Below are 26,231 nucleotides of genomic sequence, written 5' to 3'. Positions count from 1 at the left end.
GGCTGTAGTTAAAAATTGCGAGAACAACAAAGTTTTCAGGAATTTACGAAATAATTGCAGCTGGCCTAAAAGCCTAATGGAGTCGGGAAGTTCATTCCAGATCTCTACAAACTTGAAAACAAAAGATCGACTGAGCTTCAAAGCAGATTTAATTCCCTTAAAGGAAGGGAAGGCTAACTTATATCTTTGTGTGTTTCTCAAATGGCAAAGTCCAAGGGGACAAAAGGATCAAATATTCCATAGAGAAGCTTGAAGATTAGGCAAGCGCATTTTTATTTTTTCCAATCATTTTTATTAATTTTTCAGATATACAAATTCAAGCAGTACAACAACAACTAACAAGAAAAAGAGCAGGAACAGTCAGGTCATTCACGTCTTCCTTCATGAAGACCCACAAAAAACAACCCCCCCTACCCACATGCATGCGCATTTAAACTGGATCCTAAAGCAAACTGGGAGACAGTGAAGCTTTTCCAACAGAGGGGAAACATGATCATAATTTTGTTTCCCCAAAAATGAGCTTAGCTGCAGTATTCTGTATTAACTGAAGTTGTTTTAGACTGCTCTGCTTAATGCCCAGATAAACTAAATTACAATAATCTAGCTAAGAAAGCCTAGTGGATTGTACCAACACTGAGAAATGCTCTTGATGGAATAGTGATCTGACCTTCCTCAACATGCGCAGACAAAAAAAACCCACCACAATGTAAGTGATGAGTCCAAGAAAAAGGGCTGAGCAAACTGAATCCCACTGCTCTATACTGAAAGTTGCGCTGGCTGTGCACACTGGAAACCATTGCTCTGCACTGAAAATCACTGGTTAATTTTTTTCTACTGAATTTTTGGATTCCCCCCCCCCCCAAAAACGTCTAAACTCAGATGTAGATGTCATATAGCAACTGATCCTCCACAGACTACATCATAACAACATAAGAATCAATAATTCTAAGCTTAGTCACTATATCTGCCATTTGTGCTGTGGCGTCCCTCGGGGTGACTTCTAGGCCCAAGAATCCTGTTACTCTGGACTGCAGCTTGCCAGAGCCCCAAAATATGTGTCTTGTCTCCCTTTGGTATGTACCCAGGAAGATTCAAGAGAGGATCAATAACATCAATTTCTAGGGGATAATGGTCGAGTGAAGGCCACCATCTGTAAATCCACTCAAACAATAACTTTCTTCCGACCCTCAGAAATGCCACCATCCACTCCAATAAACTTCATAGTGGTTGGATTTACACATTGGATCCTCACCGGCTCATTAATATTTATAAATATTTTAAATACTGATGTGCTTTCAACTCCTTACACATAAATTAATTTTAAATATGAAGCTAATACTTAGCTAAAGTGGTTCATTCAAGGGATTGCTCCGCCAACATGTTTCACCCTGAGCGGGTTTCATCAGGGCTCAAATCCCTCTATACGCCATTTGTTTCCAACAATGCGACCACTCCTAATCTTGTAATCTTTACAAAATAAAATTGAATCTTGTAATCTTACCAGTGGTCTCAAACTCAAATCCTTTGCAGGGCCACATTTTGGATTTGTAGGTACTTGGAGGGCCTCAGAAAAAATAGTTCATGCATGAGGCACTGCTTATGTTCTTATGTTCTTACTTTATAAATCTTTCTTTTTGGCTAAGTTTTAATAATAATATTGTAATTTATAGCTACAGAGACATATGATCAAGAAACTGTTTTACTTTACTTTTCTGATTATGATAAACATACCGAGGGCCTCAAAATAGTACCTGGTTGGCCACATGTGGCCCCTGGGCCACGAGTTTGAGACCACTGCTGTAATCCTAGGCAATTCACTCAGGGCCGGATTCTCAAACTGGCATTGACTTTCCCCTCTGACATCACTTCCTGGCTCTGCAACCAGGAAGTTTCATGGAAGAGCCAGGCTGGTGCGAGCAGCAGGCCGGAGAAGTTGCTCATGCTGGCGAAGATTTAAAGAGGTACAGGGGGATGGGAAGGGAAGGGGTGTGTGGCATGAGGGGGGGCAGAGCCCGGGTCGGTCAACCACTTCTTACTATGCGACTGAGCCTCAGGTCTCCCTGAGTCCTGCCAGCTCAACTGATTGACCTGCAGAAAGAAAAATCTTCCCTCTCACCCTGTACAAGATCAGCAGGAGGGATGCCCACTCCCTCCTGCCTCAGTTAATGCTATCCAGACCCCCCTCACACCTGTATGGGGGGCTGTCAGGGGGTTGTCAGGAAGGCCTCCAGCAGCAGGAGGGAGTGGGCATCCCTCCTGCCAAATGGGGGGAATCAGGGATCAAATTTTCTGAGCAGGATGGGATTTTGGGAGGTGGGGGTCTGTTGTCAAACCTTACATTTCTGTCAGTGCCTGAGTGTTCAGGCACTGACTGGAAAGTAAGGCTACCACGGCTGAGACCTTGCTGGTAAATTGTGCCTGCAAATATAGTACAATGAGGTTAGAGAATCGCTCCGAGTCTGCTAGGAAGCTCAGAAAAGACCCCGGTGAGCCGTTTTGATAATCGGCTGGTACAATACTGGCTGAAACCTGTTTAGCAACCATCGTTAAATGCACAGTCATTTTTGAGTATCTGGCCTTCAGCCCTCCAAGGACAGAGAAAACACCTGCACAGTGCCACAGAAATGATGACTAGTCGCGCTCGGGGGTATGGATCTCTTTCCTTTGGTTCTTGTGACCTGAACTGGCCACTGTTGGCAATCTGATTGAGTTGTTATTTAGTGAATGATGAATGATTGAGAAGAAAAGACGCAGTAAGGTGGGGTCCTCAAGTACAGTTTAATTTAAAACACAATAGTAAAATGACCAAATACAGTCAATGAGAAAAAATCAAAACCTTAGTTGTAATAGGACTAATATGAAACAGAATCAGAAATGCACACATTGAACAGTGCTGCATCCAAAGTCCAGAAAACAGGCCTCATTATTTCTACCGCAGTCAACTTGAATTGATGATATGTAGCTACAGCAGGTGCCCAGAAGGTGGCAGCAGTTCTCCATTGCCTGAACATGAAACCTGCCCCTGCATCAAATGCCCAGCAGATCTCTTTACACAAACAGGTTAAAAACAGAAAACTTTCCTAACTGCACCTCTCTATTTAGAGAAGCAAAGCATTGTTCAGAAAGACCCAGGGCCTCACTTATAGCCTTCTTGGCATAATGCTACCTTTAAAGGAGGAGCTGCAGTTTCTCGCTTTTGGACCACTGGGTGGACTCTCTTTAAAACGCAGTGGACACTAAGAGCTAGATTCATAAAACTTCATGGTAAAATCCACTGTCGCAGCCGTTATTGGAGTGTTTTCAAAAAGGCAAGTCATTCTCCAAAAACCTTTGGCAGAGAGTAGCGAAGCTTCACTAAATTTGCATGTGCCCATCACTGGTGATAGCAAAGGGCACATGCGCAGAAAAAAATGCAAAAATAAAAAAAACCCAAATGGAAGATTGGCAGGAGGGATGCCCACTCTCTCCCGCTGCTGAAGTCAAGCAACAGCCACACACACCCCCGTCAGCGGGAGAGATGCCCACTCCCTCCCCCTTACCTTATTTACGAGGGATGCCTACTTCCTATGGCCAGCAGGCCCTCCTCTTCAAAATGGCATTGATCAGAAAGTAAGGATACAAGAGCTCAGAACGATTTAATAATCAGCGCTAAACCGTCTGGAACCGATTTAATGAGCACGTTAAAGGCCACATTTAGTTTTGAGAATCTGGCCCTAAGTCCCTTGATTTGCCTTTTGGATGACTTGACTGGACTATGTGATGGAACCAGAGCTATGGGGCTCTTTTTGTATCAATCTGCTCTCGTTGCAAAACGCAGTGGATTTCTAATACCCCTCAAAAAAATCATCTGAGAGCACAGCGAGGACGGTGTCCATTTTCCAATGAGACTCCGTTCAACCATTCTAAATGACGTGGGAAGTTTCACCCATGACATGGATAAAGCAGATGGTTTGTTGGTTTGTATTCTGCTGTGGGAGGTTGTGGATCGGGGTGGGAGGGATTTCTGTCTTCTTTTCAGCCACAGACTGGAATAGTCTCTTTCACAGGGCAAACATTAACAGTACCTCTGGGAGTCTAAATCATATTCTACTTCAGGAGTGAGGGTCACTATAAGGGAAAGGGATGAAGGGAGAGCTACAGCCTCAGCACCCTGAGGTTCGGGGTTCAAACCCACGCTGCTCCTTGTGACCCAGAACAGACAGGGATAAATGCACGAGGACCTGAATAAACTCATGTAAACTGTTCTGAGTTCCCCCTGGGAGACTGGCATAGAAAATTGAACAAATAAATAAACTGTAGTAATGCCCTGTCAAAATAGGCCTAAAACCAGTGTTCTTTTTTAGAAGAAATGGTGCCATATGCATGATAGAGACTAAAGCTTCAACTCCCCCCCCCTTAAAAGCCCTGGTGGTATAGCGCCAGGGCATCAGTGACCCCTAACTCACTCTTGCCCATGCTGGTTTCACAATCCAAATATCTGCCACGACTTCCTGTGTTAAGTCGCATCAGCCATCTTGAGATTGGATCCAGCCTAGGCAGGAATGGCTCCTGCCTAAGCCAGTTCCAATCTCAAAATAGCTGACATAACCTGCTGCGGCTGTTGGAGTTTGTTTCTTAGAGAAAACAGTGCATAATCTCTGATGAACACAAAAGCTATGCCACTATTTCTTTGATAATGGATGTAGATCCTGCATAGTTTGCATCAACACAGGTCATTTTGATTTTTGACCCCTTTAAGGCTGACGGCTAGGGGGCAAAGTCGGAGGGTCACAGTGATACCCACATACTACAGGAATACAGCCCAAAAAGCACATGACACCATAATATATGTCTACATTTTTAATTTTAACATATTTAGAAGCCTTAAAGAGAAATAAAATATAAGAAGAAAGAGAGTAGACAAAAGTTATTTAAAATAATCAGTTACATTTAACTCAAACCAGCTTTTTCATTACCAAAGCAACACCAGAGATGGCAAGGGTGAACCAACCTGAACAGTGAGCTTTACAAGGCCAAGGAGTGACATTTTTCAAATCATACATCCAGGTATAAATCCAGATTTTTATACTTTGATGGATGTGTGGATTTGGCCTTAAATGATATTTGTCGTTGATGCAACATGTATGTTATATGTAATTTGCTTTGATATGTATGTAATTTATTATAGTGTGTCTCTGAAAAGTTTTGTACGATAAATGTACATTTTTTATTTTGTATGTTAATATGTAACTCGCCCTGAATAAGGGCGGGTGAGAAATATGTTTTAATATAGTTTTTATTAATTTTATGAGCAACATACAAGTGCAAAAAATATGAGAAATAAACAAACAAGTGTACCATCGCTCTGTAAATGAATCAAGGCAGCATTAAATGATATTGGCTTTTATTTGGAGCCTCTGAAAGACTACGGGCAAAGTGCAGAATGACAGAATTTATCACCATCCCTGTCCCTGTAGATAACCGCAGGAAACCAACTCCATGTCATTCTCAACCTCAGTCCTTCAACACCAGCATTCTTCAATGCAAGGTTTGAGGGTCAGTGGTTGGGCCCAGTCATACTCTGATTCTTATGTGAGCCAAGTATAGGATAATGAAGCCAATGTGACATCACTGAAGTGATTGGCTCTTAGGCATTGGTGGAATGAGGCATTATGACATCACAATACCAGAAACTGTCATTCTTTAGCGTCTATCTCAACTTCAGTCCTTCTACACCAGCATTCTTCAATGAAAGGTTTGAGGGTCAGTGGCTGGGCCCAGTCATACTCTGATTCTTCCCTCTCTCCTTAAAGAATGGGATGGGGCAGTGACAAATTCTAAATTTTCAAGCTGAAATTTGTCTTCCACTCAGTAGTTAAAAGTAGGTACATCGGTGTCAAAGGGAGAGGGCAATGGGATGCATTCGGCAGGAAGGCGTGTTCAGGCTTCTTCTTAGTGGTTGGACCACTAATGGGCCGATACTCAAAACTGAAAGGTGTTGAAGGGAACAGCGTCTGCCTTATAACTGCCAGAAAAGGGCAGAATAACAGCGCTTTGTGCTCAGAGCTAACGGCATGCAAATACATGCGTGGTCTAACAGTGGTACCTAGATGCAAAGTAGCTGGACCACATGTGCATTTCTTTTGTGTGGAACAATGCTGTTCTTCCGCACATGTACAGTGGATGGGAGGAAAGCAGTAATCAAGGTCAATGCACTGGTAGTGAAGCTCTGAGAGTGAGAAAGCTTTCACATGAATGTGACATAGAGTGTGGTAGAAAACTGGAACACTCTTCCAGAGGCTGTTATAGGGGAAAATGCCCTCCAAGGATTCAAGACAAAGTTAGACAAGTTCCTGCTAAACCAGAACGTACGCAGGTGAGGCTAGACTCAGTTAGGGCACTGGTCTTTGGACCACTGGTCTGACCCAGCAGCGGCATTTCTTATGTTCCTAAGGATAATTGCTCTATCTTTTGATTTGACTAGCTTCAAAAGAGACAGACCTACTATGTTCTGTTAGCAAACTGGAGGAAGGCACTGTCTATACAGGAATTCATTGTGCTCTGCTAGCAGTGAGAGCTGAGGGAATGATCAGTCATCACTTAGTTACAACAATAAGATTTATGCAATGTGCTTTTCAGCCCTACAATCCCCAGACTCCTCAAGCTCTGCCAATATGAGAGAGAGCCAGTGCTTCCAAGTTACTTATCCCATTCTAAGAGGGAGGTGTTAGGTCAGCCTTCTTGATGCTGTGTTATGTGAGCTTAGAACCAGAACTGCTTTCTCATTAGGGGTTCTCCCTACATAGATGGAAGATTCATGGCCTATTCTTCTGTACCTGTTGATATCTTGACGTTGCATTTCCCCCCCTAATATCCCTGTTGATTTTGTAGCTTGAATTATATCCTTGTGTCTGTATTGGCTTCTTTCACAATAAAAATTATAAAAAAAGAACCAGAACTGGCCAAAAGCCTCCCTCCCAGAACTGGGGAAATTGGCAGCACTAACCCAACGACCAGGGAAGTTGGGCGAGTCTTTTGTAGTCTCCAATGTCTCTGACACAAACCAGAGATGCTAGGGGTGGACAGGCTACGTGTCTGAGGTATAAATGTACATATGAAAAAAACCTTTACAAAGGGAAGATGCAAAAAAAAAATGACATGTAGCTTTCTGGGTGCTTCTGAAAGAATATAGATAGAATGAAGACAGTATGAGCACAATTTCAAAGGGATTTGCCTTGGTAAGTTAAGAACATAAGAGTTGCTGAACTGAATCAGAACAGAATCCTACAGTGGCTAGTCCAAGTCCCAGAAAAAAGCAGTGGCTTTCCCCAGGTCTACCTTAACAGCTGATGATATACATTCTCAGATAGACACTAAAAACCCGTGGTAAACCTTCAAATCTCATGGGGTCTCACATACAGTCACAATCTTCTGTAATGATATTAGGGATGGTTTCATATTTGAAGGAGTATCCTCCATCAGAGGTAGTGCGGACCCGCAGAGACCTCATGGTGCCTGGCAGGGCAGCACAACAGAGACGGAAGCCTAGCCTGTGGGTCAGGCTCTCTGCATTTGAGCAGGTGCCGTGGCAATAATGGAAGACAAAGGAGCTAGGATGAACAATCCACTTGTCCCAGCCCAGCTCCTCGAAGGAGATGTTGATGGATCCCCGGTGGCAGTGGCTGTGGTTCATCAAATCTTCTGAAGGCCTCTGCAACAGATTCAGGGCTGCTGGTGACCAGGGCACAGATGAGCGTCGAGATCGCTCGGTACTTCTTGGGTTGGTGACAGACAGAATAAAGGGTATCTTGTCGGGCTCTGAGACACACGGACAGGCAGGGCAGCGTACCAGTAGTACAAAAAACTTCTGGGAAATATAAGGAAGGAATGTCTGTGGAAAGTGAAAGCATGTCCAGTTGTCAGCCGTGTGGACTGCCGAGGGCTCCATGTTAACATGTCCATCCTTGGACAAGACCAGAACTTCTGCAGGGAATGCAGACAGGTTCTGGGCACTCAATGAGACAAGAGGACCTGTGTACAACCAGAGCTGAGCAGATATCACGAGGCGATTGAGCATGTGTGCTGAAGGCTGGAAGAGATAGGTGAAAAGATTCTCTGAATCTCCAACTGGCAGCTGCTTCTGAGGCTCCTCACAGGGAACATCTACAAAAGAAGCACATGTCGGAACAGAAAGAAAGTCAGATCCAGAGAATAGCCCCCAGGCTCTGCACTAGCTTTTTAAACCCAGTCATACTAACTGGCTTGACATACTTTCTACAATTAGCTTGATATGCTGTCTTTCCAACCCAACTGTGCAGAGAACTAAGAAGAGACATCAGAGGGACATGCAGCTCGTTGCTCGTGATTTGAAGGGTATGTGGATGTGGCAGGGAAGAGTGCGGGCAGGCAGAGGTAATGCCAGTTGCCACTACCCCGAGAACCACCTTCCCTCACTAGGCCGCTGCAGACCTGGGAACTAAGAGGGATAATGATATTCACAGTTTTCTTATCCATCTCTTTTTAATAATTAGCATTCTATTTGCTTTTTTGACCACTGGCAGCTGGACACAAGGAAATGCAAAGGGATGGAGAGATGCTGCAGCTGGACACAGAGAAGGTTAGAGGAATGATGAAATGCTGCAGCTGGACAGAGAAAGCAAGGAGAGGATTTAATGCTGCAACTGGACATGGAAAGGTGGGGAGGGAAGAGATGCTACAGCTGGACGCAGGGAAAAGGAGAGATGCTGCAGCTGAACACATGGTAAGCAGTGGGAAAGTGAAATGCTGCAGTTGGACACAGGGTTAAGCAAGGAGAGGACGTAGTACTGTGGGTGGACACTAGGAAAGGCAGGGGGGAGGGAAGATGCTGCAGCTGGACACATGGTAAGCAGTGGGAGGGTGAAGTGTGGACAGGGAAAGCAAGGAGAGGGTTTAATGCTGCAGCTGGACACAGGGAATGGTGGGGGAGGGGAGAGATGCTGCAGCTGGACGCAGGGCAAGGACTGGAAAGTACAGTTTTGACCATCTGCCCCTGTCACAGTAAAACAACTGGTGAAATGTGATGGGCCCTTGTGGAGGAATGGACTCTCGTCTCGACCAACCCTCAGATTGAATAAAAGTATTTAATTTAGAATAAATTATCATCATCCTTAAACAAGGCAGTATTTGAGCCACTGTCTGCAGCATGTTTCTGTGTCTTATGAAGCGGCCCGATCTCTTAACCAAAGGTCTTCCATTGTCACAACCACTTTGCAAAGTGTCTCCAGTGTAATCAGTTTGCTAACTAACTCTGTACATAAGAGATTTCCTTTTCAGCATAACAGGACAGCCAAATGATCATCCTCAGTTTTAATGATGGGCGAACCCAGTGGCACGGTCTTGCTCGGGGTGCTGGGCCCCCTTCCCACTCCTCTCCTGATGTGAATTAGCTGAAAATACTGTCTGCAGGGTAGGGTTACCATCTGGCTCCAGGAAAAGGAGGGTTGGTTTTATTTGTACTGAAAGCAATAGAAGCAAAACCCGGATGTCTTAATCCATCCTCTGTTTTCTGGAGCCATATGGTAACCTTAGTAAAGGGTAAAAAAAAGATTGAGAATAGCGGGTCACCAATTGGCATTTCAAGATGCTAAATTGAAAAGGAAATTCCATATATCTTAACAACATCCCCCAAATTACATATATTGTAGTAAGACTAAGAAAACATTTCTCTTTCAAAAATTTGAATTAACATGATAAATTGCAGTTTGGGGTAAGAGCTAGAGAATGACAAGGGAACAAAATTTTCCTCGCAGGGACGGGATGAGGAAATTGAGTTCCTGCAGGAATGGAGAAAAATTTGCCTCCATGTCATTCTCTAGTAAGAGCTCTTCATTTTCTGGCTTTTAATTTTCTAGTCCTGGTTATATCCTGCGCTCTCTAGAGTGTAATCACAGATCTGTGAGGCAATACATTTTGAATTACTGAATTTTTATTATTATGTGAGGCCCTGACAGCTACCAAAGCTTCTGCCCTCTTCCAAGCAGGACTTTCTCAATAGCTTTAGCAATAAAATGATGTGAATCTGAAACTAAAGGCAAACCCCTTCTCACTGTTACTGAGGCCAAACACCTTCCTACCGACTGTTACTGAGGCCAAAGCTCCTTCCTTCTCACTGAGGAGCTAACCCCCTTCTGCTTCTTTTTTGTGTGAGGAAGGGAACAGTATCATTCAGTTACAATACTTAAGGAGGGAAACCATGATTGGGAAGAAATGTAAGAAACCCCAAAGAGTGGACCTAGAACAGCAGTGATAATCCACGTTGGAACCAACGACGTCAGCAGAAGGAACTACAACAGGACCACACTGACCGAGCAGTTTAGGATCCTGGGGAGGAAACTGAAGCTGAGGACAAGGAAGATAGCCTTCTCAGAGATCCTGCCAGTACCGATGGCGGATGCAAGTAGGCAGACCGAGCTGCAAGTAATAAAGGGTTGGCTGAGGAGATGGTGCGATGAGGAGGGTTTCCACTTTGTACGAAACTGGACAACCTTCCTGGGGAAAAGCAAGCTCTACAGGAGAGACGGACTGCACCTGAGCATGGCTGGGATGAGGATGCTGGCACGCAACATCCAGAACGGCATAGACAAGACTTTAAACTGAGGACAAGGGGAAAGTCGATAGTTGATCCGACATCGACACATCGGACTAGAGTATCAAACAAGGATACTGAACTGGGTAAAGGCGATAGAGGGCTCGAGACTGAGTGGACATTTTTTTGAAAAAAAAACCAAGGACGCAATGCAGGGGCCCAAGGAACAAATGAAACTAAAGAGTAGGAAAAGGAGGAAACAGCCAGAGCCAGAGGGACATCCAAAAATGGGGAAGCAGGCTGAGGACGAGTTAGACGCACCACAGGAGCAGGACGAGGATGAAACGGACACACCGCAGGAGGAGGATGAATGGAACGAGGCTCGGGGGCTGACAAACCATGAAGCATTGGGCAGGAGCACCAATCCACGAGGAAAACAAGCAGAGAAGGTAAACAACAGGGACTTAACTTGCCTATACACAAATGCTAGGAGCCTAAGAACCAAAATGGGGGAGCTAGAAGTTATAGCCAGTAAGGAGGACCTAGACTTAATTGGAGTCACAGAGACATGGTGGTCCGAAGACAATAAATGGGATGTGGTCCTACCAGGGTACAAACTCTGTAGGAGGGACAGGACACATAAGAAGGGTGGAGGAATAGCGCTATATATAAAGGACTCCATTCCTTCAACCAGGATGGAAACAACAGTAAGGGCGGATGGTTTGGAATCATTCTGGGTTAAGCTGACAGGAGGAAATGGAGCAGACATAAAATTGGGACTGTACTACTGCCCACCAGGACAACTGGAAGCAAACGACCAGGACCTGGAGGCTGAATTGAGGCAGGTATGCAAAAGCGGAAGTGTGGTGGTGATGGGGGATTTCAACTACCCTGGGATAGACTGGAACACTGGACACTCAAATTGCACGAGAGAAACAAAATTACTGGAGGTGGTGAGGGACTGTTTCATGGAGCAGCTGGTCACGGAGCCAACACGAGGAGATGCCACTCTTGACCTAATACTCAACGGGCTAGGGTGACCCGCAAAGGAGGTGGTAGTACTAGAGCCACTAGGAAACAGCGATCACAACATGATCCAGTGCAAGCTAGAAATGGGAACATCAAAGGTGAAAAGAACTACAACGACAGCACTCAATTTTAGAAAAGGAAATTACGAGGCCATGAGGAAAATGGTGGGAAAGAAACTCAGCAACAGCTCAGGGAAGATGGAGACCGTAGAGGAAGCCTGGGCCCTACTCAAGGGCACGATGCATGAAGCACAAAACCTGTATGTCCCCAGGTTCAGGAAAGGGTGCAAAAAAAATTGAACCAAAAACCCGGTGTGGATAACAAATGCAGTGAGAAAGGCGATAAGTGACAAGAAAACATCATTTAGAAAATGGAAAAAGGACCAAACAAAGGACAACCAGAAGGAGCACAAAAGGCACCAAAAGGAATGTTACCGAGTGGTTAGGAAAGCAAAAAGAGAATATGAGGAGAGGCTGGCGGGGGAAGCAAGAAACTTCAAATCATTCTTCAGGTATGTGATGGGGAAACAACCAGCCAGGAAGGAAGTGGGACCATTAGACGATGGAGACAGAAAGGGAGAGGTAAAGGAGGAAAAAGAGATAGCTGACAGGTTAAACAAGTTCTTCTCGTCAGTCTTCATGAGAGAGGACACATCCAATATCCCAGAACCCGAGGAGAACATAAACGGAGACCGTGATGAGAAGCTGGTCCAACTAGAGGTAAGCAAAGAGGATGTTCTCAGACAGACAGACAGACTGAAGAGCGACAAATCACCAGGTCTGGATGGCATCCACCCAAGGGTATTAAAAGAGCTGAGAAACGAAATAGCGGAAACACTACGCCAAATATGTAACCTATCCTTAAAAACTGGGGAGATCCCAGAGGACTGGAAAATAGCCAATGTCACACCCATCTTTAAGAAGGGATCAAGGGGTGACCCGGGAAACTACAGGCCGATGAGCTTGACCTCGGTTCCGGGAAAGATGATGGAAGCACTAGTCAAGGACACAATCTGCGAATACATAGAAAGCAATGGACAACTGATGGCGAGCCAGCACGGCTTCTGCAAGGGAAGGTCGTGCCTCACGAACTTAGTGTATTTCTTTGAGGGAATAAACAGCCAGGTGGATAAAGGGGAATCCATAGACATCATTTACCTTGACTTCCAAAAAGCCTTCAACAAGGTACCTCACGAAAAACTACTTAAGAAGCTGTGGAGCCACGGGGTGCAGGGGGATATCCACCAATGGATCAAACACTGGCTGGCAGGCAGGAAACAGAGGGTTGGAGTAAAGGGCCATTACTCAGACTGGCAATGGGTCACGAGCGGAGTTCCACAGGGGTCGGTGCTGGGACCGCTCCAGTTCAATATATTTATCAATGACCTGGAGACAGGGACGACATGTGAGGTTATCAAATTTGCTGATGACACCAAGCTTTGCAACAGGGTTAGAAACATGGAAGACTGTGAAGTCCTGCAAAGAGACCTAACAAGACTGGAAGAGTGGGCAAAAAAGTGGCAAATGAGTTTTAACATAGAGAAATGTAAAGTCATGCATGTAGGGAAAAAGAACCCGATGTTCAGCTACAAAATGGGGGGATCACTGCTAGGGGTGAGCAACCTTGAAAGAGACCTGGGGGTGATGGTGGACACAACATTGAAAGCATCAACACAGTGCGCGACGGCCTCAAAGAAAGTGAACAGAATGTTGGGTATCATTAAAAAGGGTATCACGACCAGGATGAAGGAAGTCATCATGCCGCTTTATCGTGCAATGGTGCGCCCACATCTGGAGTACTGTGTCCAGTACTGGTCGCCGTACCTCAAGAAGGACATGGCAGTACTTGAGGGGGTCCAGAGGAGAGCAACTAAACTGATAAAAGGTATGGAAAACTTTTCATATGCTGACAGGTTGAAAATGCTGGGGCTGTTCTCCCTGGAAAAGTGGAGACTTAGAGGAGACATGATAGAAACCTTCAAAATCCTGAGGGGCATAGAGAAAGTGGAAGGGACAGATTTTTCAGACTGTGGGGAACCACAAATACAAGGGGTCACTCGGAGAAATTGAGAGGGGACAGGTTTAGAACAAATGCTAGGAAGTTCTTTTTTACTCAGAGGGTGGTGGACACATGGAACGCGCTTCCGGAGGTTGTGATAGCCCAGAGCACATTGCAGGGTTTCAAGGAAGGTTTAGATAAGTTCCTAAAAGATAAGGGGATTGAGGGTTACAGATAAAAAGAAGAGGTAGGTTACAGAAATGGACAGGAACCACATCACAGGTCATAGACCTGATGGGCCGCCGCGGGAGCGGACCGCTGGGCGCGATGGACCTCTGGTCTGACTCAGTGGTGGCAACTTCTTATGTTCTGTGCTTAAGATCCTCAGTCATTTCAGAACAGAGAATCCCATCTGTAAAGAAGAGGACAGCCTTATAACAAGATTTCACCGATAGAGAAGTGTGGTGAGAGGGTGATGGACTATAACCAGGGGTTTATTGAGAGAGGAGGAGAGGGTGTTAGCCTTATACTGGGTAGGTCCAACAGTGTGATAGCCTTATAATGAGCGCGTGACAGAGAGGGGAGAGTTAGTATGGGGGTGACAGTAGAGCTGGTGAAATTGTAGTGTATGCTCTAGTCAACCTTCAGTCTTACCCCCTCTAGGGTTACCATATGGCTCCAGAAAAAGGAGGACGGATTGAGACATCTGGGTTTTTTCTTCCATTTATTTCAATAGAAGTTTCTCAATCCGTCCTCCTTTTTCTGGAACCATATGGTAACACCCCCCCACCACCCCCAAGGATTTTTAGTGGAGGGGGGAGCCTAGTCATTAGAGTGCTGGAATGAAACATGGGGAGCCCAGTTCAAATATCACCACTGTTGCTTTTGATCTTGGGAAGTCATTTAACCCTGCATTGCTTCTGTTACAAAATTAGACTGTGAGCCCTCCCGGGACAGGGCAATAGCTAATGCAGGAAGGGGTGGAGTGCTCTGGGTGCCATTTTAGTGAAAGTGCTGGCACTTTTCCTCTTCCCTCCATGGTGATGGGACGGGGTCTCTTATATGCATCCCCTCCCCACATCCTTCAGATCTTTACCAGCAGCAAGCAGGATCTCCTGTTGCTCACTGATGTCACTTCCTGTTTGCAGGACCAGGAAGTGACATCAGAGGGAAGATCCTGTACGATGCAAGCAAAGATTTGAAGTGGTAAGGGGTACCTACGGTCAGGCACAAATTTCCCTCACTACCCCACTGACCTAATGAACTTGAGTGTGACTTACCTTTTTCTCCTACTGAACAAAGTGTGAACAGAAACACAGAAAAATGAAAGCAGCTAAAGACCAAATGAATTAATTCAGCTCCACCACCCTCTCTGTGAAAAAGCATCTTCTGAGATTAGAATCCAAAGAAATAAAAATGTAACTAACAAATCATGGTCATCCCACAGATATTCTTTAGAAATGCAGGTTAACTAAGGCTGATGGGTCATTGAGTGTGAGTGTTTGTCTTAGCCTTTTGAAGCTTCTGCCCTAGGCAACTGCCTAGTCAAGCTCAATGGAGAGGAGGTATAGGTAAATGTTTTGTCTTCACCCCTGCCATGCCTCAGCTTTTCTCACCTGTGGAGGGGAAAAGGATCACCTGGGTGCTGTCCTCAGGCCTCCTGGTGTCTGGCTCCCAACTCTGACTCACGAGCATTCGGCTTCCTTGGGCTCCTCTCCTGTGTGTGTCCCTCTGCTCTCGATCAGTGGCGCTTCTGACACCAAGGACAGGACCAAGGAAGTCCAGCATCTTTTGCTGGAACTTTGCTAGAATATGCTTCCGCTCAGCTTCATTGGTCTCACAGCTTAGGACCCACTTTGGAGGCCCCAGGATACAAACCAGAAGCAGGACAAAGTGCGGCCATGCCATTGTGATATGCAGGAAGTTGCTCCCGTGCTCAGCTCCTCAGCTATGTCTCTGTGCCTGCACTTTCTTCTGGGCATAGAGAGCTTGCTTGTTTTTATCAGTGTAGGGCTGGTGTGGCATTGAAATGATATTGAATAATCTGTCCCCACTTGGGAAACACGTAGACAGCTCTGGAATGTGGTGTCTGCCAGCAGGGATAACAGCCAGAATGGAGACAAAGCAAAAATACTCGACAAAAAAAATGGGCTTCTACAACCCATCTGCACACTGTCACACAAACCAGCAACCATGCACCATCCCCCAAGAGCTGAGTCAAGCATACAGCCCTTTAGTATCACACAACCTGTAGAATTAGACAGAAACCTCGGTCCAGCTTGAACTGTAACAAGGGCACCCAGCCTGGCATAATATAACTCAGCCCAGCAGTGCCCAATCCAGCACAGCCTCTCAGGAGTTGCACTAACCAAACCCTCCAGGGTCAGACACAAGTGGCATTAGAGAGCTTCATGCAGCCTCGACTGGTACATGAGAGCATTGCCTTGCTCCGCATTTTCACGTGCAAATTTCACCCATCCCTGGAGTGGCACACATCCCTGTTCCCACCACATAGGAGCTCAGATTAACAAGTGTTCCTAGATTATTACATGACATCTGTGCCCACTTAGCACACGTTTACTATGCCCAGTTCTGCCCTTTCACACAAGCGTGTTCAGGCTTACTATACTCAGCTCTGAGCCACTTCAGCTGTATCACATGGGATCTGTAGCCAACCCTACCGTCATGCCAACAGTACCACCAGGGGATCAACACCCATGTCCAAATGACATGGGAGCGGTATTCTGACCTGTTCTATCACCAGGACTCTTTAATCAGCTTTACACTTTCACATGAAAGTAGGGCATAGTCCCACACAATCACAGGAGTGGAGCACATCCTCAAACGATTATGTAACATAGAAGATGAAGACTGGCTCCACCAGACGGACTCCACTTGACCAACAGAGGTAAGAACGTCTTCGGACACCGACTAGCCCACCTACTTCGAAAGGCTTTAAACTAGGTAAGTCGGGGGTGGGTACCCACTTTTACACCAGAGCAGTAAGTAACAATCCTGATGTGGCGAACCAAAACTCCGCTTCTAAGTCTAAGGTAAGTACCCTTACTGCAAAAGAATTGCTAGGAGTCACTTTAACTCAAATGGGTGGCTCTGCATGAGCTTAGTAAAAAAAAGAGTGGAGAGCTATGTATGTTAACGCACACAGCCTAGGGAATAAATTTCTAGAACTGGAAACAGAAATAGTTAATGCAGACCTAGACGTAATAGCAATTTCAGAAACATGGTTCACAGACTCTCATGGGTGGGATATAACTATACCAGGATACAACCTGCTTCGCCAAGACAGAGAGGGTAAGTTAGGAGGAGGGGTAGCACTTTACATCAAATAAAACATCAAGACAACCAGAATCACGGATATCAAGTATACTGGGGAATCCATCTGGGTAAACCTGGCCAGAGGCGGAGAAAAATGCCTGTATCTTGGTGTGGTGTACAGACCTCCAAGACAATCGGAGCACAAGGACATTGAATTAATTGAAGACATTGAGAATATCAACTTACGGGGAGATGTTGTTCTGTTAGGAGACTTTAACATGCCTAATGTAGATTGGAACACATTCTCAGCGACTACTTGTGATAGCAGGAGGATATTAACATCCATGAAGGGAGTACGGCTCAAACAATTGGTATTAGAGCCCACTAGGGCCCAGGCCATCCTGGACCTGGTACTTACGAACGGGGAAAGCGTCTCAGAGATCTCGGTGGGAGAACCGCTAGCCACCAGTGACCATAACATGGTATGGTTCAACCTTAGGAAAAGCTTCCCTAGATCACAAACAAAAACAAGGGTACTTAATTTCCGGGGCACTGACTTCACACGCATGGGAGACTTCGTCCATCAGATGCTTCAGGTTCAAGAAGTGACGGATAATGTGGAGGTTATGTGGTCAACCTTGAAATCAACCCTTCATGAGGCAACTATCCGCTACATAAAATCAGTAACTAAACAACAAAGAAAAAAGAAACCCCAATGGTTCACTGATGAGGTCTCGTACCTCGTCAAGGATAAGAAAAGAGCGTTTCTCTTGTACAAACGCACGGGGGAAAAAGAAGCAAACATTGAATACAGGACAAAGTCTGCAGCGGTCAAAACAGCAGTCAGGGAGGCCAAACTTCGAATGGAAGAAACACTAGCGAAGAACATTAAAAAAGGGGACAAATCCTTCTTCAGGTACATTAGCGACAGGAAAAAGAACGCAGACGGGATAGTATGCCTTAGAACGCCAGACGGGAATTATGTGGAAACAGATTCTGAAAAAGCCAAACTACTGAACGATTACTTCTGTTCAGTCTTTACCTGCGAGGCGCCAGGGCAAGGGCCACGGCTGGAAGCAAAGGAAAGCAAGGAAGACCCATTTCTGAATTTTGAGTTCACACCAGCTGATGTTTACAGAGAACTTTCAAGACTCAAGGTGAACAAAGCCATGGGACCGGACAATTTGCACCCAAGAGTGCTCAGAGAGCTGTGCGATGTTCTGGCGGAACTGTTAGCCATGCTCTTCAATCTCTCCCTAAGTACGGGGAGAGTCCCCCTGGACTGGAAAACAGCTAATGTCGTTCCTCTGCACAAAAAGGGTTGCAGAGCAGAGGCTGCGAATTACAGACCAGTGAGTCTCACATCAATAGTGTGTAAACTCATGGAAACTCTACTTAAAGGTAAATTAGACACGATAATGGATGAAGGGAATCTAAGGGATCCCTGTCAACATGGATTCACCAGAGGCAGGTCATGCCAATCCAATCTTATAAGCTTCTTCGATTGGGTGACAGGAAAGCTAGACCTGGGAGAGTCTCTGGACATAGTGTACTTGGATTTCAGTAAAGCTTTCGACAGTGTCCCACACCGTAGACTATTAAACAAGATGAAATCGATGGGTTTGGGTGAGAAACTAACTGCATGGGTCAGGGATTGGCTGAGTGGAAGACTTCAGAGGGTGGTGGTCAACGGCACCCTCTCTGAGACATCGGAGGTGACTAGTGGAGTGCCGCAGGGCTCAGTCCTGGGACCATCCCTTTTCAACATATTCATAGGGGACCTGACCCGGGGGCTTCAGGGTAAAGTAGCACTGTTTGCCGACGATGCCAAACTGTGTAACATAGTAAGTGAAAGTAACCTCCAGGATAGTATGACACAAGATCTGATCACGTTAGAAAACTGGTCCTCGACATGGCAGCTAGGCTTCAACGCTAAAAAATGTAAGGTCATGCATCTCGGCAGAGGAAATCCATGCAGAACATACTCCTTGAATGGAGAAACGCTAGCTAGGACTTCAGAGGAAAGGGACTTGGGGGTAATCATCAGTGCAGACATGAAGGCTGCCAAACAAGTAGAGAAGGCCTCATCAAAGGCAAGGCAAATGATGGGATGTATTAATAGAAGCTTCGTCAGCCGTAAACCTGAAGTCATTATGCCACTCTATAGAACCATGGTGAGACCCCATCTGGAATACTGTGTGCAATTCTGGAGGCCACATTATCGGAAAGATGTGCTTCGAGCTGAGTCGGTCCAGAGGATGGCCACTAGGATGGTCTCGGGGCTCAAGGGTCTCTCATACGAAGAAAGACTGGGCAAACTGCAGCTCTATACCCTAGAGGAGCGCAGGGAAAGGGGTGACATGATTGAGACATTTAAGTACGTCACGGGTCGTGTCGAGGTGGAAAACGATATATTCTTTCCCAAGGGACCCTCGGTCACAAGGGGGCACCCGCTCAAACTCAGAGGAGGAAAATTTAGTGGTGACACCAGGAAGTATTTCTTCACAGAAAGGGTAGTAGATCACTGGAACAGACTTCCGGTGCAGGTGATCAAGGCCACCAGCGTGCTCGACTTCAAGAATAAATGGGATATCCACGTGGGATCCCTACGAGGGTCGAGTTAAGGAACTAGGTCATTAGCATTCAGACTTAATGGGGTGGGTCAATAGAGTGGGCAGACTTGATGGGCTGTGGCCCTTTTCTGCCGTCATCTTTCTATGTTTCTATGTTTCTAAGACCTGAATGATCCATCCAGATTGCCCAACAAGACAAACTCATAGCATAAGGTATATTGTGAAACCATATCTGCACGCTTCATCTTGATTGGTCCTTGCCATTTTCAGATGTTTGCCCAGTACTAGGCCTGTTCTCCAACTACTGAAGCTGCCATTGAAGTTCCAGTCCAGCCATGATCAGGGCACGTACCGCAAGGGGGTGGGGTGGACCATAAGAATAGCCTTACTTCACAGAGGCCAATCCAAGTCATAAGTACCTGTCAGAAATTCAAAGAGTAGCGAGATTCCATGTTACTGATCCCAGGGCAAGCAGTGCCTTCCCCCATGTCTGTCTCAATAGCAGACTATGGACTTTTCCTCCAGAAACTTGTCCAAACCTTTTTTAAACCCAGCTACGTTAATTTGTTTTAAAGGTATTTCCACGTAACTTCATTGAGTGTCCTCTAGCCTTTAATTTTGGAAAAAATGAAAAACTTTTACCCATGTTACACCACCCAGGATTTTGTAGACCTCAATACTATCTCCCCTTAGCTGTCTTTCTTCCAAGTTGAACATCCCTAACCAGTGGTGTAGTACAGGAAGGTGGGGTGGGGGGGGGGGGGCAGACCACCCCAGGCACCAGCATCTCACCACTCCCCCATGCCATGCTTGTGCCCTCCCTTCACCAGCACGAGCAACTCCTCTGGCTTGCTACTTGCGCTGGCCTGGCTCCCCTCTGAAATCACTTCCTGATTGTGGGGTCAGGAAGTGACATCAGAAGGAAAGCCAATGCTGGCACGAGCAGCAAGGCCGGAGAAGCTTCTCGCACTGACAAAGATTTAAAAAGTGAGGTCAAGGGGGAAGGGAGGCATCAACGAGCTAACAATGCCTATATGCCTATATGAGGTTGGCCCAGTTCAAATGAGAAGAGTTCCATCCCCTTTATCATTTTGGCCACTCTTGAACCTTTTCTAATACAGTAATCAGAACTGAACGCTGTACTCAAGCTGAGATGATACCATGGAGCAGCTACACTGGCTGCCGATCCATCAAAGAGTGCCTTATACAATCACATATCACCTACTGTTTTGCAAATAGTATGAAACTGTGTTTGGGTAGTAAGATGATAATTTCTCACTCCAAGATTGGTGAAGCTATCTTGTCAATAGGGGATGCGAAGCTTTGGAACGGGAGATCTGCACCTATGTGCAGTTAGACTAGGCTTTATTCATGGGATGACTTAAGTTGGAAACTCAAATATTTGCAAATCTTTCTGTGATGGTGGCTTTGAAGAGCAAAGAGTTTCTTTCTCTCCTCATAATTGATCGTGTGTAGGTATTAAGTGGTATATACAATTTTTTTACATCAATAGATAAAGTGATAATCTTGGTCTCATTTGCCATCCCCTTTCAAATAATTCCTAGCATCCTCTGCTTTTTTGGCCTCTGGGCAGATTTCAGCCTATTGTCACCAATGACACCCAGATCCTTTTCTTGGGCGCTAACCCCCAAGGGGTAACGATGATTTGGGTTGTTCTTTGCATTTGTCCACATTTGGAGACCCAGACTTCCACTCTCCTATGATCTTCTTGTCATTTTAAACAGTATCCGTTCCATAAAGGATTCCTTTAATTTCATCACTGTTTTCATCTCCACTACTTCCCCCAGGAGGGCATTCCAGGCATGAGTTCCCCCCTCCCCTCCCACAACCCCAATTCATGTCCTCCAATTCTACCACCTTATTGATTGATTGATTTGGTTTAATATCTTGTCCTCCCAGGAGAGCTCAGAATGGGTTACAAGTTTGCATAAATATTAAAGTATATTTATACAAGGTGATGGCAAACATGGCACCTTGTATGATAAAACATAGCATGGCATGCATAGTTTGATAAACATGGTAAACATATTTTATATACAAACAAAGATGTGGAGGGGCATAATCAAAACATACGTCTAAGTCCAATTTGGGCGTATGACGCTAGATGCCCAAAGTTGGCAGTGGGAAAATGCCCATTTTTGAAAAATATGTCTAGAATATATAGGATTTTTTTTTTTAAACATATTTTTATTGAAAGTGAAAAAGGTCACAACCAGACAAAATACAAAGTCTACATCAGAAATATAAAAACCAACAAATACAAGATATAGACATCAAGAACAACATCAACCCCACCATCCAAACCCAGCTGGGATCTCATAAATTGTCCTTAAGAGATATATTTTAAATCATCTTATCTGGATGTCCAGGCCATTGGGTTGCCCAGACCGCTAAGACCACGTTTTCGACCAAAATTTTGTCTATAAGAACATAAGAATAGCCTTACTGGGTCAGACCAATGGTCCATCAAGCCCAGTAGCCCATTCTCACGGTGGCCAATCCAGGTCACTAGTACCTGGCCAAAACCCAAGGAGTATCAATATTCCATGCTACCGATCCAGGGCAAGCAGTAGCTTACCCCATGTCTTTCTCAATAACTGACTATGGACTTTTCCTCCAGGAAATTGTCCAAACCTTTCTTAATGGTCAGAACAAGACCATTTGGACGTGGGAGAAGCCAATCTTGTAATGGACTGGCCACCCAGACATGGCGACAGAATGGTAGGACACCTTAGAAGGGCACAGCTGTGAACTTCACATAAACGGTGCCACATAAACATCTCGCCAGAACTCCTATAAGTTATGGTGAGCTCCCCAGAACCCACCTGTCTAGAACCCCAATAGCCCTTATGGCTGCAGGTGGCACCTATATGGCAGTAGAATAGGGTTCGGGTTTTTTTTGGTGATTTCACGTGTTCCACCTTAAATGTAGTAGAGTGGCTTATGAGCCTGGGTCCTCCTCTCTATGGTTCACTAGCCCACCCTCAAGGCTACTTAAGATACCTGTGTGCAGCTCTCCTAGGCTTTCCTATACCAAGTGCTGATGTTCGAGAGACTGGTATGTACTTTTTTATTCTGATCTTTGTGGGAGTATGAGGGGGGTCAGTGAACACTGGGGGAGTTGGGCGAGTCTTTACTTTGTCTCTGGATATAATTTTGGCACTTATACTTGTTTTCACATTGTCTAACTCACAATATCTAAGTTTCATCCAGGATGTTTAGTAAAACATTTGATTATCCCTGCAGAACGGCTAAGTATAGGTTGGCCCACATCCCACCCACATACTCCCCTTTCATTCAGAGGCATAAGAAGTCCCATTACATGTCCAGAAAGCCAGTTTGGTTATCGGTACTTAGTCATCCTGTCTATTAGGATGTCCAAGTGCCGACCTGGGTGGGTTTTTAGACATTTTAAAGTTTTGATTATGGCTAAGCTCGTATGACATGACATGTAACATGATAGAACCTAGCACAGTTGACATGGGATGGGTTGAGCATTTTATTTATTTATTTATTTAATTTTCTCTACCGTTCTCCCAGGGGAGATCAGAATAGTTTATATGAATTTATTCAGGCACTCAGGCATTTTTCCCTGTCTTTCCCGGTGGGCTCACGATCCATCTAATGTACCAGGGGCAATGGGGGGATTAAGTGACTTGCCCAGGGTCATAAGGAGCAGCATGGGTTTGAACCCACAACCTCAGGGTGCTGAGGCTGGAGCTTTAACCACAGCACCAAACATGGAGGAGGAAATGTTTTTTCTTAAGGGTCCCACGGCGACAAGAGGGTATCTGCTAAAACTTAAAGGGGGAAGATTTCATGGGGACACCAGGAAATACTTCTTCACTGAAAGGGTGATTGATCGATGGAATGGTCTTCCACGCCTAGTGGTCGAGGCTCAACTTCAAGGGACTTTGGGACAAACATGTGGGGTTGCTACAGAGTCATGCTTAAAAAACGGACTCATGGGAGAGGCAAATTTGCTGAGGGTTGGTTCTTGAGTGGGCAGACTTGTTGGGCTGCCGGCCCTTTTCTGCCGTCATACTCTATGTTTCTATGACATCGGAGGGTTGGTGCTCTTCTTTGTAAGGTTTTGGAATTTGAGTAGGTGCAGACTCAGAGGGTCACAGGAAAAGGCTTTTGTTTGTAAATGAATTGCTTTCAAATATTTGTATGTCTGTATAGTGATGGAGGCAGAACACTCTAGGCTCTCTCCTCTCTCTCTCGGCAATGGGGTGGGGAAGTTTCTTAAATGCATGCCCTCTACCGTACCTCTTCAAGAATTCTGGCCCCAGCCCTCCTTTTGATATCATGTTTGTTGTTGGTGAAGACCAGAAGAGATGTGGGCAGGGGGAGTGCATCTACAGAGATCCACCACGACCTCCGGCCTTGTGTCTGTATCATATTAACCCTCTCTCTGGGCAACACATATTGACGCATTATTACATCCCTTGAATATCATATACATAGTAACCTAGTGAGCGATGGCAGATAAAGGCCTGTGTGGCCTATCCAGTCTGCCCAACAACAAACCAGACCCGTACTCAGATGATTTGAATGTAGTATAAAATGCTTCTGATCCTTCTCACCACATATGGGACAGAGACCATAAATGTCTGTCTGGCATGGAGACACGGTCAAGGCCAACTCCAGCCCTTCCCGATCTGTCTTGCCATATTTATTCATTCCATTTTCTCTACTGTTCTCCCAGGGGAGCTCCGAACGGTTTACACAAATTTCTGATACGCAAGCATTTTTCCCTGTCTTTCCCGGCGGGCTCACAATCTTTCTAGTGTACGTAGGGCATATTTGGGATACAAAGCATTGCCTTCACTTTTCCGCTGCTGGGAGCTGTACCCATGCCTTGAATATCAGGTGGGAGCTGAAAGGCGTGCACAGACGGTCCCTGCACTTTCACATGGGAGCTGTGCCCAGCCTTGAAGCAATGAGCAGAATTCAGCCTTGGGATGTGGAGGGAAGGGATTTATCCTTGGATTCTGAACAATCTTAGCAATTGTTTTGTATCAGGGAGACACTTGGGAGCTGCCCATCTCTGCTGCAATGCAAGGAGCTCAGACTAGCAGCAACACACTTAACACACAGCAATCCCTAGCAGAGTCCTTACACACTTGTGTGCTGAGTGAACAAAGTCTGTGCCGGCTATAGGGGGAGTTTTACTGGAGGACTTTTATAGGCATTTTAGCAGGTGCTGTTAGGTCAGCAGAGCCAATAAACAGCGTAAGTTAGTCTGGAGACTTTTGACAGGTTTTGGTGGGCGTTGTTGGAGCGGCTTCTCCTCTCGATGGCGTGTGAGGGGAGTCACTGATTTACCTGGACATGTCCTCCTTTCAGAGGACTGTCTGGGTGTCTGGACGAATTCTTGAAAAATCAGCAGTTCGTCTGGGTTTTCAAACTTGGGGCGCGTCTATAGGGCCTCCGAGCACGCATGGGTGTGACATCATTACATCACATCTGCGCATGCTCAGAGGCCCTTCAGACATGGCCCCAAGCAGAAGGAAACAGAAGAGGTTTGGGAGGGGCCGGGCCACATGTACGGGTTTCATCCGACCAAAATCTGCTAACCCTAGTGTGGAGCTCTGTATTTGATCTCTGCAGTGATTATAGGGTCACTTTGGGTACCTGTTTAACACTTATACCCTTTTAAACCAGGTCTAACTCAAAACATGTAAGTTCCGTCCAGAACATCTGCCTAAAAATTAGATCATCCCTGCAGGATGTCTAAGCCTAAGCCCGCCAAAACACCACCCATAACACTCCTCTCAACACGCCCCTTAGAGCTCTAGACATCCATAAATGGCATTTGTACATCCTGTAGAGTAGGACATCTTAGGTGGGTTTTTGGATGTCTGAATGTTTTATGAGCCCCATAGTTTTCTGAAAATTGGCCAAGGTCTACCACAGTTCCATTCCTATTTGTCATAAGAACATAAGAATTGCAACTCCTAGGTCACACCACGCGGCAGCCCTTTGGTCAAAGACCAGTGTCCTAACTGAGCCTAACTTTACCTGTGTACGTTCTGGTTCAGAAGGAACTTGTCTAACTTTAATTTGAATCGCTGGAGGGTGTTTTCCCCTATAACAGCCTCCGGAAGAGCGTTCCAGTTTTCCACCATTCTCTGGGTGAAGAACTTCCTTACTTAAAAGATTTCTATTTACAGATGCTTTTAATGATTAAAATCTTCTGCATTGCCAATCTAATTTTCTTCGTTAATCGTCAGTGTCTCCCTTCCTAATGTACTTCCCTTGAATTATTGAATTTAACAATGAATGTAACCATTAAATAACTTCCCTTTTGTTTTATTATTATTAATATTGTAAGTTAATATGTATTGTTCTGTTTGTATTATTCCCCAGAAATTGTAATTTTAATTTGTTCATCGCTTTGAAATTCGACAAAGCGATTAATCAAAACAATTATTAAACTTGAAACTTGATTATACGTAGAAATATCTCATCTAAATGTATTGATATCTGTTTAAATAAGTTTACTTTTCTTACCCAAATTATTGTATGTCTAAATGATATGTTACCTAAATTTTTGAACAATTTGTACATCGCCTAGAATTTTGAATAGGCGATAAATCAAACTATTTAATAAACTTGGAAACTTGGAAACGTTTGTCTTTCTCTTCCGTGGTCCTACATAGATCAGAAATATTTGTTAAGTAATTCCACCTTATTCTTTCCTTCCCTTCACCTCTGAGTCTCACAGTTCCACTTTTCCACTTCCTCCTATCACTTACATATCTAAAGAATGTCTTCTCTCC

General features: G+C 45.1%; 1 protein-coding gene across 2 annotated transcripts; it reads right to left on the bottom strand.

Annotated features, from left to right (window-relative positions):
• Positions 1-6,126: 6,126 nt before the first annotated feature.
• INHA (inhibin subunit alpha) lies at positions 6,127-15,567 on the bottom strand. 2 transcript variants are annotated; one of them, XM_033944002.1, is made up of 3 exons: positions 15,190-15,567; positions 7,635-8,142; positions 6,127-7,589 (listed from the first exon to the last, which is right to left on the bottom strand). In XM_033944002.1, the coding sequence occupies exons 1-3, from the start codon at positions 15,479-15,481 to the stop codon at positions 7,391-7,393; spliced, it is 999 nt and encodes a 332-aa protein (XP_033799893.1). In that variant the 5' UTR covers positions 15,482-15,567; the 3' UTR covers positions 6,127-7,390. The 2 variants fall into 2 exon arrangements, with proteins under 2 accessions (XP_033799893.1, XP_033799892.1); XM_033944001.1 differs by having other exon boundaries at positions 6,127-8,142; positions 15,190-15,566.
• Positions 15,568-26,231: the final 10,664 nt, after the last annotated feature.

The sequence above is a fragment of the Geotrypetes seraphini genome, chromosome 5 (assembly GCF_902459505.1).
Source record: "Geotrypetes seraphini chromosome 5, aGeoSer1.1, whole genome shotgun sequence".
Taxonomy (NCBI): Eukaryota; Metazoa; Chordata; class Amphibia; order Gymnophiona; family Dermophiidae; genus Geotrypetes; species Geotrypetes seraphini.
Note: the sequence above shows the minus strand (reverse complement) of the source record. Positions and strands in the feature narration are given on the sequence as shown.